At 43.7% G+C, this 13,282-nt stretch overlaps 1 protein-coding gene across 1 annotated transcript in view; it reads left to right on the top strand.

Annotated features, from left to right (window-relative positions):
• The window catches only part of LOC147635546 (GroES-like zinc-binding alcohol dehydrogenase family protein), a 31,105-nt gene extending 20,845 nt beyond the window's left edge, over positions 1–10,260 (top strand). The window contains exons 3-6 of the mRNA XM_086802882.1: positions 9,004–9,095; positions 9,218–9,476; positions 9,637–9,780; positions 9,855–10,260. Of these exons, the coding sequence (XP_086659008.1) occupies positions 9,004–9,095; positions 9,218–9,476; positions 9,637–9,780; positions 9,855–9,968 (609 nt within the window). The 3' untranslated portion in view covers positions 9,969–10,260. The remainder of the gene's footprint in view (positions 1–9,003; positions 9,096–9,217; positions 9,477–9,636; positions 9,781–9,854) is intronic.
• Positions 10,261–13,282: the final 3,022 nt, after the last annotated feature.

Below are 13,282 nucleotides of genomic sequence, written 5' to 3' on the forward strand. Positions count from 1 at the left end.
ACCGTCTTTGGTCTTCAGTGGGTCCAGGAGGCGGTGCTGGTGCTGTAATGCCTTACACAACTTGTGCCACAGTTTGAGTTGCTCTTGATGTCGAGGTGTAGGAGTTGGTGCAGGAGGATGAGGCTCTTGCCCCGTGACAATCTCCCATAGTCCCTTGGCAATTAAGAGATTCTTCAGAATGAAACTCCATAATGAATAGTTGGGACCATCAAGTCGATCTCAGCTGTTGTGAATGCACCAAATCCGGAAAACTCAGTGGAAGCAACTCTTTGCGACATCCTCACAGTAGTACGAGATTTCTCAAAGTTCGAGAGAGAACTAGGAACAAGAAAGCCCCCCTTGATGTGAGCTCTTGGGAAAATATGAGAAAAAGAGAGTTAGGGGAGGGTGCACACAAGGCACTGGGATATGACGAGGTTTAAGGTGCGATTGCTGAAGTATATCAAAAATAGGGTGTATACTTGAATGAGCTAACACAAGACTCCAGGAGTATTGCACAGGAACATGAGTGCATATGGATGCTTCCACCTTACCTCCCCTTACGAACAAGAATCCCCAAAGATGTAGCACAGAGGCCTTGAATTTGACAAAAAAAGAATGAAAAAGAAAGTCCCAAAAATTGCTTGTACCTATGTGAACAAGATGCTGGTGAGCTGAGTTGCTTCTTCTCTCTTCCCCTTTGTCACCCAAGCCGAGCTGAGAATAGAGCTAAGAAAAGAATAGAGCCAAGGAGAAGCCGTGTTGGTGTTGAGAACTAGGCCAAGCAGTGGGCTGGGCAGGTCTCAATGTGGACGCTGGCGGTGTTGAGTAGCGAAGGTGGCACTTGTTGCAGTGGTTCCGCCCAGTTGGCTGGCAGAGGTGGTGCGCTGGACACTAGCGCCGCTGATACTAGTGGTGGCCAAGCTGATGTGGTGGTTGGTTGCACACTAGCGCCGCCCGAATTGCCGGTGGCGGTGTCACATGCACACTGCACTATAGTGCATGGTGACAAGATGGCTCATCATTATCAGTGCAACATTGTACAGTATTAGTACCCTTTAGGATGATATTTGTTGTACGCTGTGACCCCATTGTAATCCTCAGTCCAGGATATGTTAGGCACGAGCTATGTAGGTCATTCCTCAGCCATAGCGAGTGAGTGAGTCAGTCAAGTTTATGAGTATTTATCTAGCATTTTTCCCATATTTTACAGCATTATTTCAGCATTTAAATATCATTATTGAGCATAAACAAGTCGTGTAGCTCTAGGGAGCCAACTGACCAGCCCATGATTAGTATAAATAGCATTCATTTACACCATTCCATCATCAATCAATAAGCGTTTCAGCCATCAGCCTTCTGGAGCATTAACGCTTGAGCATCTAGGAGCATACAACCTAAATGCAGCATATCCAGCAAGCCAGCCAGCATCAGAGCTTCTCCATCCTTGCATTTTCAGCATATCCAGCAGCCAGCCAGCAACAGAGCATCAACATCCTTGCATTTTCAGCCTTGAAGCAGTTTTCAGCATTGCATAGCATCAGCGTTTGCTACAGCCCCTTGGGTGAAGGTAACACGCATGCATACATTCATTTTCAGCATTCATACATAGCTTAGAACAGTCCCAAACAGCCCATACCTCAGCCTCAGATTTGCAGCCTTCCCTCATTCCATTGGGAAGAGTGCATAGGCTCGAGATCGGTCATTAATGGTGTTTCTACAGCCGTGTACAGTTCAGCCCGACTCCTGGTCCTTTGAGATCTTGTGTTTGGCTTATCGTTAGTCCAAAGTCATTCTCTTCAAAGTAATAAATCGAATACTATTCCGGTAACGGGATAGGGGGCCCTTCAGTGGGTAATTCAAGACCCAATCTGGTGTAGAGTTTCTCTCTCTCTCTCTCTCTCTCTCTCTCTCTCTCTCTCTCTAAATCTCTTAAAGTTTGAAGTCATAAAAGTGGATTGTTAAACTCGTGAAACTTAGGATACAGAAGGCGGTGTGAGACTTGTGTGACAGGATCCTTAATTACGAATACTTTCGCTGCATGTTACAGGCGATGGGCTATAGATCGGCGACGACTGGCTTTGAGACCATAGTGGTTGCGTACTTTAGGTACAGTGCGGTAGTTATGGTATGCGTACGAGTACGTAAAGTAGGCATCGGGATAAGTACTTTAAGTACGTTCATGTTTTAAAATAATGTATATATAATTAAAAATATATAATATAAACTTTGGTGCCTTTAGAGGTGGAAGGACGACTCTGCTGAGTTGAAGAAGTGAGGGAAGTGGTTGTGAGAGCTCGAGTGCCTTATCTATCAATGCCCTCTAGCTCTCTGTGAAATTGTTTGTATATCTCCTCTTGCTCATCACGTACTATGTCACTCTCATCGGCATGTTGTTGTTTGTGATGCTCAAGCTCCTCAACATCAACCTACATACCATGTATTCACTAGTAGTTATTAGTGACTAGTCACTGTAATTTTTTTTTAAAGTACGGGTACGGAAAGCATGGTACTTGTATGGTACGTATTGAGAGTACAGAACGGATGAGTACGAGTACGGAATGCAACTATGTTTGAGACGACGGTAGCGAGCAGCAGGTGACTTTGGGATGGCGTGCATGGCGGCAGTTGGCTTTGAGGTGGCGGGATCTGACTCTGATACCAAATGTTGGCCAGTGCCTAGAGTGCAGCCACACAATAGTGGGGAGAAGAGGGAGAGATGAAAATAAACAAGAGAATCAGCAGAAGACTAAAGGGATTGTGGGAGTACAAGATGTAGTGGAAGGCATAAATTCATTATAGAAGTAGGTCCTTTTTATATTTATAGGAGAGACCTCATTACATATTCTAAGCATATGCTAGATGTGATGCCGCCACATATGCTAAATATGATTCCACCACATATTCTAAGTATGATGCCACCACATATGCCAAATATGATGCCACCACATATGCCTTTTAAGAGGCTGTTCCCACCCAAGAGACTTGACTTCTAGGGCCCTGAATTACTGACCAAGTTGACGTGTAGAATGTGGGTGTCTTGGGCTGAATGCTGGCCCAGAAGTTGCCTTCTGCTGGGCAGTAGATGGGTGTTACGTTTTTCTTCTACAGGCTGCGTTTTTACTTCTACATAGAGTTGGGACTGTTTGTGATCTCCTGTATCTTGCGTTAATGGTTGAGGCCTGCCCTACGTTAATGGTTGAGGGATGACATTTCTATTGAGTTTTGCTAAGGCAAGTGTTCTGCATTTCGAACATTGATCTTCTGTTGCTCTTTGGAGTCGTCTCATCCTCATTGGCTCTGAGTTTGCTCATTCACATAGGCCTTTCGCCTCTAGGCACTAATCATACATTCACATGCATGTATCTAGGATAATCCTGGGCAAACTCTGAACGCCTTGTCTCTTCATCAAATAGGGCTCACAATTCCCTAGATGACCTTGTACATGGCCTCAGTAGTCACAACACGTGTTGACACATGCATTGAATCCAGATGCATGCACAGCTAGTCAAGCTCTTACACATCTTTACCCCAAAAAATATAAAAATAAAACTGGTTTTGGGTATTTGGACAGACTTTGTGAGGAATGGACTGCCTGAAGACCCAGGTCTTCCCACACGTATAAGGCGGAGCATGTTGGATAACATTTGGGGTTGGGCAGTGGGCAAGTCAAAACAGTGTCGGCAGTTGTTGATCTTGAGCATTTTCCTGTCTCAATGAAGTTTTGGATGTCTGGACATGGGCAGGCACATAGAAACCAAAAAATACACATCATGGGTTAGAATCCTGCGAAACGTTTCTAAAATTTCATGAAACATTTTTAATTTAAAAATTGCCTAAATTTTTTGGGTGATTTCCCCCCTTTTTTTTCCTTCATGTGACCCATAGTAGCCAGGAGTTTCATAAAAAAGGTTTTTGAAACGCGTTTCGAAACGTTTCATTGCCCGACCCAAAAGTATGAAACGGGAGGGGTACCTTGGGGGGGGGGGGGAGGGGGGGGGGAGAGCCAACAATAGGGACCCTTAACAAGTTTCATATCAGTTTATAAGACTGCAAACAAACAACATGTCACCTTGATCTTATAGACTTAAAAATGTGTAAATAAAAGCAAGACATTGCAATTTGAAATTTGATTTACGAATCACGATATCATATCTATATTTGACATCATGATTCATGACATGCCAACCTTGGCCCCTGGATACCGAATTTAACAACTTACAAGTAACCAAATGACAATAAGATTGTCTAAATAGTAAAGACCAAAGAGTGGCAATCCATAAAATCATAAATGTGACATGAGCCATGGGCCATGGCCAAAGCAGCTGAGAGTCTGGCACATGTGACACATGTGGTACATAAAAAAACCGACATAAAAGATAATAGCTACAACTGTCAACAATGTCTAATGTCAACATGAGACATGAGTCATGACCATAAATCATAAATTAAGCTGTAAAAAAACGAGAATGACTAAGTAGATACTAGACTCTAGAAGCCTAGTCATCCTCCTCTGCATCATCCAACTCAATATCCTCGTCCTCATCCTGAACATCAGATGCCTCAGAAGCTGTGACCCAATCGGAAGAGTCATCTGCACCCTCTGCCACCGCTGCCTCAGGTCCAGCACTCGTGCTAGCACCATCTGTGCAAGGTGCAGCACTCGTGCTAGCACCATGTGTACCCACAACAACTCCAACCTTGGCTCGAGAGCGGCTACGGGTTTGCCTGGTTTCCTGCATCGCCTCCTCATATAACATGGTGTAAATGTCCTGCTCATCAGGTGGGATCTCTGGGATGTCTTTCACTTTCTCGATGTCGATTTTGTCGACATTTACTTGTATTGGCTCTATGGAATTGCCTCTTTGCTCAAGTAGACGGAGGTTGCAATGACAATAAACCAACCGCTCTAATTGTGTAGTGGTAAACTTGTTCCTTTTCTTTGTGTGGAAAAGGGCCCATGTACTCCAATTTCTCTCACAAGGACCTGAGCTGCAGTCCTGTGAGAGCACTCTCAAAACAAACCTCCTCTGCAAAATTCAAATATGAAAAATCACACATGAGTCATGATTCATTATTCATGACACATGTGACATGAGCACAAAATTGTAATGAATACTCACCAGCTGCGGGGCACTTATACCATATTTCTCCCACCAAGATACGGCCCACGGGCTGCAACATCCCTGAATGCAATTCCGCAGTTGGTGACCCAAAATGCTTTCCTGTCTTGTTGCGGAAGGCAAGCCGCTGCTCCTCCAAGGCAGCCAACTCCCCCACATCTCCACCCACCCATGTTGTCACATACTCGGTCCAACCATCCTCCAACTCCTCACAACATGCCTGGTCTTCGTGTCTCCACAAAGGATGAAGAATGTGGGCCACCGCATGGATTGGTCTATGAAACCAATCCCAACGATCTTGCCAAATAGCACGAAGGCTGTCCTTCCTAGTTTTTTAAACATTACAATTTAGAATCTAGATGCACCAAGTTTAGAGCTGAAATTGAAGAGTTAAGAGTCAAGACAAAATATAATACTCACTCAATAGCAGAAATACCAGTTGCCTTTATAAGGCACTCCCCGAGTTTGTCCATTTACTCATACAAGAGGCCCATGGTGCTGCCCTCCATGTCGGTGATACGCAATACACTGTAGAAAGGCTGTAAAACTCTCACCAATCCCTCTGCTGTTGCCCACCACCCACCACCCATAATAGTGCTTGCAAACTTATCTGACTTTGGACACTTATTTTCAGCCTCCCAATCATACCACTCCTTGGACACCACTAGTCGTAAGCGTCTCTTTCGAACTCTTACTACTTTGTCAAGCACTATGAACATATATGCAAACCTGGTGGTCGAGGGTTTACACAACTCCAACTCACCCTGTGCCCTGTAGATAGAAAGTATCTTGGGCCTCTTTGTGACAAATTTGACAATGAAGCGAGCTGTATTCAATATATCCTGCAACCAACCTAGCTTGCCCATATCCTCCATCATAAGATCTAGACTATGACTGGCACATGGTGTCCAAACAATACGTGGGAACACATCCTGAAGCATGCGGCCCATACTGACACAGTTTGAACCATTGTCAGTCACAACCTGCACATGTTTTCTGGCCCAACTTCCAACACAACCTCACGCAAATGGCGCCAAATGAACTCTCCTGTCACCACTGTCCCTGGTTGGGATGCATCAATGGCACGCAAAAACATTGTGCCCTTGCAGGAGGACACCAAGATGTTGTACACACTCCTCTTGCGTACATCCGACCACCCATCACAAAGCAATGAACAGCCGTACTTTTCCCATGTCTTCCTTAATGGCTGAATTTCATGATGCACCTGTGCACGCTCTCTACGGAGCTCTCTAGTGCGCATAGTCTCATAGCTGGGCCCCTCCCACTCATATCCAATTCGGCTAATTGCACGCATGGCACATTTCCAACGATTTGTGCGTAGTATGTTGAAAGACAAGGCACACTGTATGAAAAGCTTAGTTAGCTCCCGAGTTGCCTCTTTCACAGCCTGTTTTTGAATACCTGCTTTTATGCTGCCTCTCTTGAGAGACCCCACAATCGGCAATTTAGAACGAGCCGCTACTGGCATAGAGCTCGATCTTACATAAACACCACCTGCATATGAGTCTTGGCTCTCGGCCACCTGTGTTTTTCCCCTCTTTGTCACTGCCTCTGAATTCTCCTCTTCCTCGATTCCTGTACCTGTGTTGGAGTCAATAACCCCTTCTTGGATTTTCTTCCAATCTTGTAGACTGTGCTGCACAACCTTTGGCACCTTGGGACAAGCAGAAATCCCCTCACCCTTCAAGCCAGACAAGTGGGCTTTGATGCGGGTTACACTCCCGCCAGTCACTAACAGGCAGAAATTGCATCTCCATTTTTCAGCTCCAGACCCACCGTATCTTCCAAGAGAGGTGACGTGTGTCCACACAGCATCACGATTGCGACCCATCTATGGCAAAAGAAACAAAAAAAAAACTCCCTGTTGAAAGTTGAAAGTAAAAAAAGCTTCGTGTTGAAAGTTAATCACATTATGCTGCATGCACAGACTCTCTCTCAATTACACAATGCAATTTCTCTCTCAATTTCTCTCTCTCTCTCTCTCTCTCTCTCTCTCTCACACACACACACACACACACACACACACACACACACACACAAACACGCACACACACACATCTCAATTGAAAATTGAAATTTGAGATGTGTGTGTGTGTGCGTGTTTGTGTGTGTGTGTGTGTGAGAGAGAGAGAGAGAGAGAGAGAGAGAGAAAGCTAGAGGAGAGAGAGAGAGAGAGGTAAAACCTGCTAGTTGCAAGGCTGTAGCAAACACGCACGCACGCCCTCTCTCTCTGTGAAACTCGCACGTAAGCTCTCTCTCTGTGAAACGCGTGCGCAAGGCTGAAAAAGGCCCAAATTTTGAGCCGTACGTTTTCAAACGGCAAAAATCCCCAATTTTGACATTAAAAAAAAATAAGCATAAAAAACTCGTTTCAAATTTAACCGAAACGTTTCGTACTTCAGTGGGGATGCGAAATGCGTTCCATTGCTACAATCATGTCAGCCCGTTTTCGATCCCTTATGTGCAGCCCCTTTCAAGATCGTTTCAGCATGTTTCAAGCCTACCCTATGATCCATCATTCTTCTTCATCTCCTCTTCCCATGGTCCACCTTGAATTTGAGGATTTACTTCAATTTTGGAAAAATCAGAGTAAACCTGCAAAAATCCCCAGTTCTTCAATTTCACTAAATTGAAATGAAATTGGACTTGCGGATTTGTCATTGACGTGAAATTGCAAAAATCCTAGTGGGATTTGGGGATTTTTGCAATTTCATTTTAATTTGATGAGATTGAACTCATTGAAGTGAAATTGCAAAAATTCAAATGGGATTTTGGGAATTTTGCAAGCTCCCCCCCCCCCCCCCCCAAAAAAAAAAAAACAAAATAAAACAAAAAAATTGGATTTGGGGATTTTTACAATTTCACTATAGTGAAATCGATGTGACATTGCAAAAATCCCCAAATCCTTGAGCTGTCATTTCAGTTTCTGAAAGCTATACATGTTTCTAAAAACTAATCAACACATCGATTTTTTGGAATGTTTTTTTTTTCCATTTAAGGATGAAATGTTTCTAGGCCAAACCTAATAAACCTGGAAACCTTGAAACAAACCAGACATTTTTTGTGGCTATGGATAGGCAGCCTCGTTTAGGAATGGACTGCCTGAGGAGGCAGGCATTCCACATGCACATGGCAGAGCAAGTTGGTCAACGTTTGGACAATGGGCAGCCTGAAAATGTCAGGTTGAGCAGCAGGGGTGATTTTGGGCGGGGCCAGGGGGGGGGGTGCAAAGCGTTAAATGCTGTTACTTGTAAAAAATGACTATCTATACAAGTAAAAGTATGTTGTGAACTGGTCCGTACTTCATCAGATTATTGTTGAGTTTGAATGTTTACCGTCTCAGCATGTGAGCAGCAGCCAATGAGCACTAAAGGCTGTTCTGGAGGCAATCCAAGTTGGCTGGGATTTTTGAACTGTCATTTCAGTTTGTGAAAGCTATACACATTTCTAAGAAATAATGGACACTGTGATTTTTTGGATCGTTTTTTTTTTCCCATTTAAGAATGAAATGTTTCTAGGCCAAACCTAATAAACCTGGAAACCTTGAAACAAACCAAACATTTTTTGTGACTATGTGTAGGCAGCCTCGTTTAAGAATGGACCCAGGTATTCCACACACACATGGCAGAGCAGGTTGGTCAACGTGGGTTGCCTCTAGAACAGCCTCTAGTGCTCACTGGCAAGCTTGTATGTAGAGCATTGTGCTCAGAAGTACTAGAACATGGAGTAGTTTAGGTTTTTATGTGCTAGATTAAGTCTTCTGTTGCTTTCTTCTGTCCGATATTCTCTTTCAGCTGGACTGTTAGGCCTTAGACACTTTAAGAAAGGAAACAAAGTGCCTTTTGGTTTGACAAGATGATTTCTGTCATGGGGTGATCAGGTGTTGCTTGTACTTGGTGCAGCTGGTGGTGTTGGGCTTGCAGCAGTGCAAATAGGAAAGGTTTGTGGTGCAACTGTGATTGCCGTGGCAAGGTCTGTTCACACAATAAGTTCTGTCCATCTTTTGTCCATGTTGCAATTATGGATGATTTAGTGGACATTGTTTAAGTTCACTTCCTGTGGCCAAGAATGGAAAGCTTCTGAGTGTTTTTCAGGGGTAAAGAGAAGGCAGATCTTTTGAACTCTGTGGGGGCAGACTTCGTTGTCGATCCTTCGGATGGATCTTTGATCAAGAGCGTACAAAGTTTTCTCAAAAGTAAGAAACTCAGAGGTGTTGACATTCTTTATGATCCTGTTGGTGGGAAGCTCTTCAAAGACAGCTTGAAACTGCTAAACTGGGGAGCTCAAGTTCTCATAATAGGCTTTACTAGTGGGGAAATTCCATCCATCCCTGCAAACGTCGCTCTTGTAAAGGTGATGCCAAATGGCTCTAAATTCTCCTCTTTACTGTGTTTCACACTACTTTGCACTTGGACGGGCAACACAGCCACTCTGTTTCCCGCCCATCTGTAAACAGCCTAATGTTTTGTATGGAACTAATCTAAGCAATCTCTTATTGGGGGGGGAATACCAGAATCTCACTATCCATGGTATATACTGGGGTAGCTATTTCAAGCACCAACCGACTATTCTGCAGGATTCTATGAATGAGCTTCTGTCATGGTTATCAAAAGGTTTCATAAGTGTACATGTCTCGCACAAGTTTCCTCTCTCCCAGGTAAATCTAAGTAGTCTTATTGGTTCCAGCTCACTTGTACTCCAGGTGGCTGACCTTTGAAATCAACTATGCAGGCCAACAAAGCTTTTTCTACCATTGCAGAACGGAAAGTGCTCGGGAAAGTGATGATAACTTTCCAAGCAAATGATAACTTGAGCAAAGCAGAAGGCAACAGGTCAAAGCTTTAAATGAGGATCCAAGTTTCCATCCCACCCATTTCATGAGAATCGGAGTGGGCTTTAAGAATGTCCCTAGGTTGTCGAGTAATTGTTGAAACGATTTAGCTGTATGAGCTTACCAATAATATGGGCAGCTGATAGAAGCAATGGTTCGAAGTGATGGTGATAGGTACAAAGTCAACAAAACTTTGATGTGTGATATCGTGAATAAAATGCTGCTTTCTCTTGTCACCGTGGATAAGTTAGAAATTCAAGTTGTGAGGTGGTGTGGGATTAATGATAATTGCTTGTAAACATGAAACGTATCCTCTCTTTTTCTTTGTTAATGATGATTGCTTGTTTGCATGAAAATACGTCAAGGGAGTGTGTGCTCCCAATTTTAATGCTGATGCCACTGAACCCAATATTCCAACTTGTGAGGCATCATCCTTCGCTCCAAATAGGACCAAGAGCCTATCGACCATGTGTGCACCTTCCAAACTTAAGGCTGACACCACTCCCCTTCACCTTCTCATAGCATGTGGAAATAGGTTTTGTCCCGTGTGGGAACTTTATCTGGGAAGCAAGCTATGGAGTTAAGGACCTATTGTTAGCACTGTGTATAAGGCGGGCTCATCAATTGGTGGCCTTTGTTTGGTGAATCTTAATTTGGAGTTTGTGGCAGTTTTGTTAGTTGTAACTTATGACTGATGACACTAGTTTGAGGGTTCCAAGAGGCTCAACTGGCTTGACAGCAGATGTCCTTGGGATGTCTCCCCCAACCTCTCTCACAAGTCTTAGAAGGGTAGAATGGGGTGCCTCTGATTCTAAACTATGTATGAGATCACCACCATTGCCGCATGTTTTCTAATCTTTTTGCAAACCATGCCTCGTAGTTTTGACAATCCCTTCTTCTTCCTCTGGTTTTTTGGGGTGCCTATGATTTTTCTGGTATGTTGCCCACTGTTGCAAAAAAAATGAGGTCATGTGCACGTTGGTTTAGATCTTCATGGTTGTACAGATTCTATTGCACACATGTAAATGGTGAGGGCAATCTTGGTTGATTCCTCAGGGCCTTTGAAGGGTGTGGTCACAACAATTGACCTCCTTCTCTTGCCAATGGCGGCTGGATTGAGCTTAGCAGCGTAGTCGATAGGGATCTTGCAACAGGCTCTGTCAACAGGGTCAAAAATCTGTCAAAAATGTCTATCAAGGCTTTCATTACACAATGTCTCTCATAAGTACCAAGGGGGGGAAAAGCTTGCAGTGTCGATCCATAGAATAGGTTTATGCCAGTCTTTAAGCTAATTGCTCACTCTTCCTTTTTTCTATTTAGATCAAAAGGATAGATGGTGAGGCTTGTTGGCTTGCTATCACTCAACAGGCTACAAGAAGTTTTATCCTTTCGCCATGGCTGACAAAGTTGATTCTTTGGCCCATCCAAGCTACTTGTGCAGGTCCTCCCATCCATTCAGGTCAGAAAGGACATTAAACGTGTAGGGAAGTGGTATGATCTGTGCTGCAGACGAGGTGGAGGAGTTTTGTTTCTCAAGACTTGTCACCCTGTTTGTTCTTAGTCTCAAAGCTTATCTGCTTTCAGATCCTCTTGCTTCCCCAAATTTGGCTAGCCACCCAACATCGATAAGCATGTTTATGTAGTACTCTGCTTTTATGCACCAATGGATTGCATGAAAAAATAGTTGGAACACATGAATGTTGGAAAAGCAAGAATTTGCAAGAGCTTGGGTACTCCACCCTCATCTTGTTGGCATGCTCATCTACTTCGTCATCAAACATTTTCATCAGGTTACTGTTGTCAGGTGGTCAGTCTCCTAGAGTATGTTAGTACATTTCTTGAACAGGAACCGATGTGGTCTATATCTATATTTGGGTGGTGGCTCTTGGTGCCCCTTGGAAGTGCAGCAAGCATGTCTGAATAGTAAAACAACTTTTTGATACTTTTTGATCTATCAAGAGGTGAAAATCTTCAAATACCACCAACGGCTACATATTGGGACATTCTCAACAGTAGTCTTCAAATACCACCAACGGCTGCATATTGCGACATTCTCAACAGTGAGGTTCAAGTATCTAGGCAGAAAAAAATGTCCTTTTTTGTTTCTTCCTATGATAGCATTGTTCCCCATAATGAAGAAAAGATTTGCTCACGAGAGAGACTGGCTTATTAGATCGCGAGAAAACCCTACATAAGAGAGCAGAATCAATCACCCCCTTTAGGGATGTTTGATTGTTGGTGAGGGTTTGAACCCTTGATCATCGTCAGGATACAAGGGAGACCTTGCCACCCCATGAAGAATCGATAAGGAAAATGGTCCTGGGGATTTCAGGCTTTACCCTTGTAGTAGTGAAATTGCTGGCCTTACTACCATGTAGATGCTGATAGCACTGTTGGCCTTCTTACCACTAGCATACTGGCAGCACCAAGGTTAGTGCTTAAACAAAGAAAGGGTCTAAGAGCCAAGGCAGAAACAATTTGACGATCATCGTCAGGATATAAGGGAGACCTTGCCACCCCATGAAGAATCGATAGAGAAAATGGTCCTGGGGATTTCAGGCTTTACCCTTGTAGTAGTGAAATTACTGGCCTTACTACCATGTAGATGCTGATAGCACTGTTGGCCTTCTTACCACTTGCATACTGGCAGCACCAAGGTTAGTGCTTAAACAAAGAAAGGGTCTAAGAGCCAAGGTAGAAACGATTTGACATTAGAGTCCGAAGAAAGACTCCATTAGATGCAATTTGGTTGGCCACATACTAACATCTATGAGAGTTGGGCAATTCAACAAGCCCAACTGCCAATCAGGTGCTACATACGCATTGGTGGAACTTAGGGAGGAGGTCCCAAGTTACAAACCCTTGTGAGGCCCTGCTGGTAATTGTGACAGCTTTGACCATAAATTGTATTGACCTCAGGCAGGAGGAACAAGGTGCATGGAAAAGAAAAAGAGGAGTAAATGAGCCAACAATCAGGCATGTCACATAGCTAGAGCTGTATGAAGGAAAGGTAGTGCCAAAACAAGAACAAAGAGAGAACCAATATGATGTTTTTTTGTTCATGTAATTTGAGCTTGACTCTCTGTTTTGGAGTAGAGAATCTTTGTAGCCTTTACCGTTCTATTAGAGAGAGAGTTTTGATATTCCTTGCATCCGATACCTAAGTCTCATCTGAGTGGGGATTATTTATAGCAAAATCCCCTTCCTGGTCAACAGTATAAGACATTTTTTAGATAAAATGCCCCTCTTGTGGTCACATCGGGTCCAAGCCAACCTATTGACAATTGGCCTTGGTTGAAATTGGGTTGTCCATGATGTAAACAACCCC

This window comes from Cibotium barometz, chromosome 9, assembly GCF_041138505.1.
Source record: "Cibotium barometz isolate CiBa-2024 chromosome 9, ASM4113850v1, whole genome shotgun sequence".
NCBI classification, from domain to species: domain Eukaryota; kingdom Viridiplantae; phylum Streptophyta; class Polypodiopsida; order Cyatheales; family Cibotiaceae; genus Cibotium; species Cibotium barometz.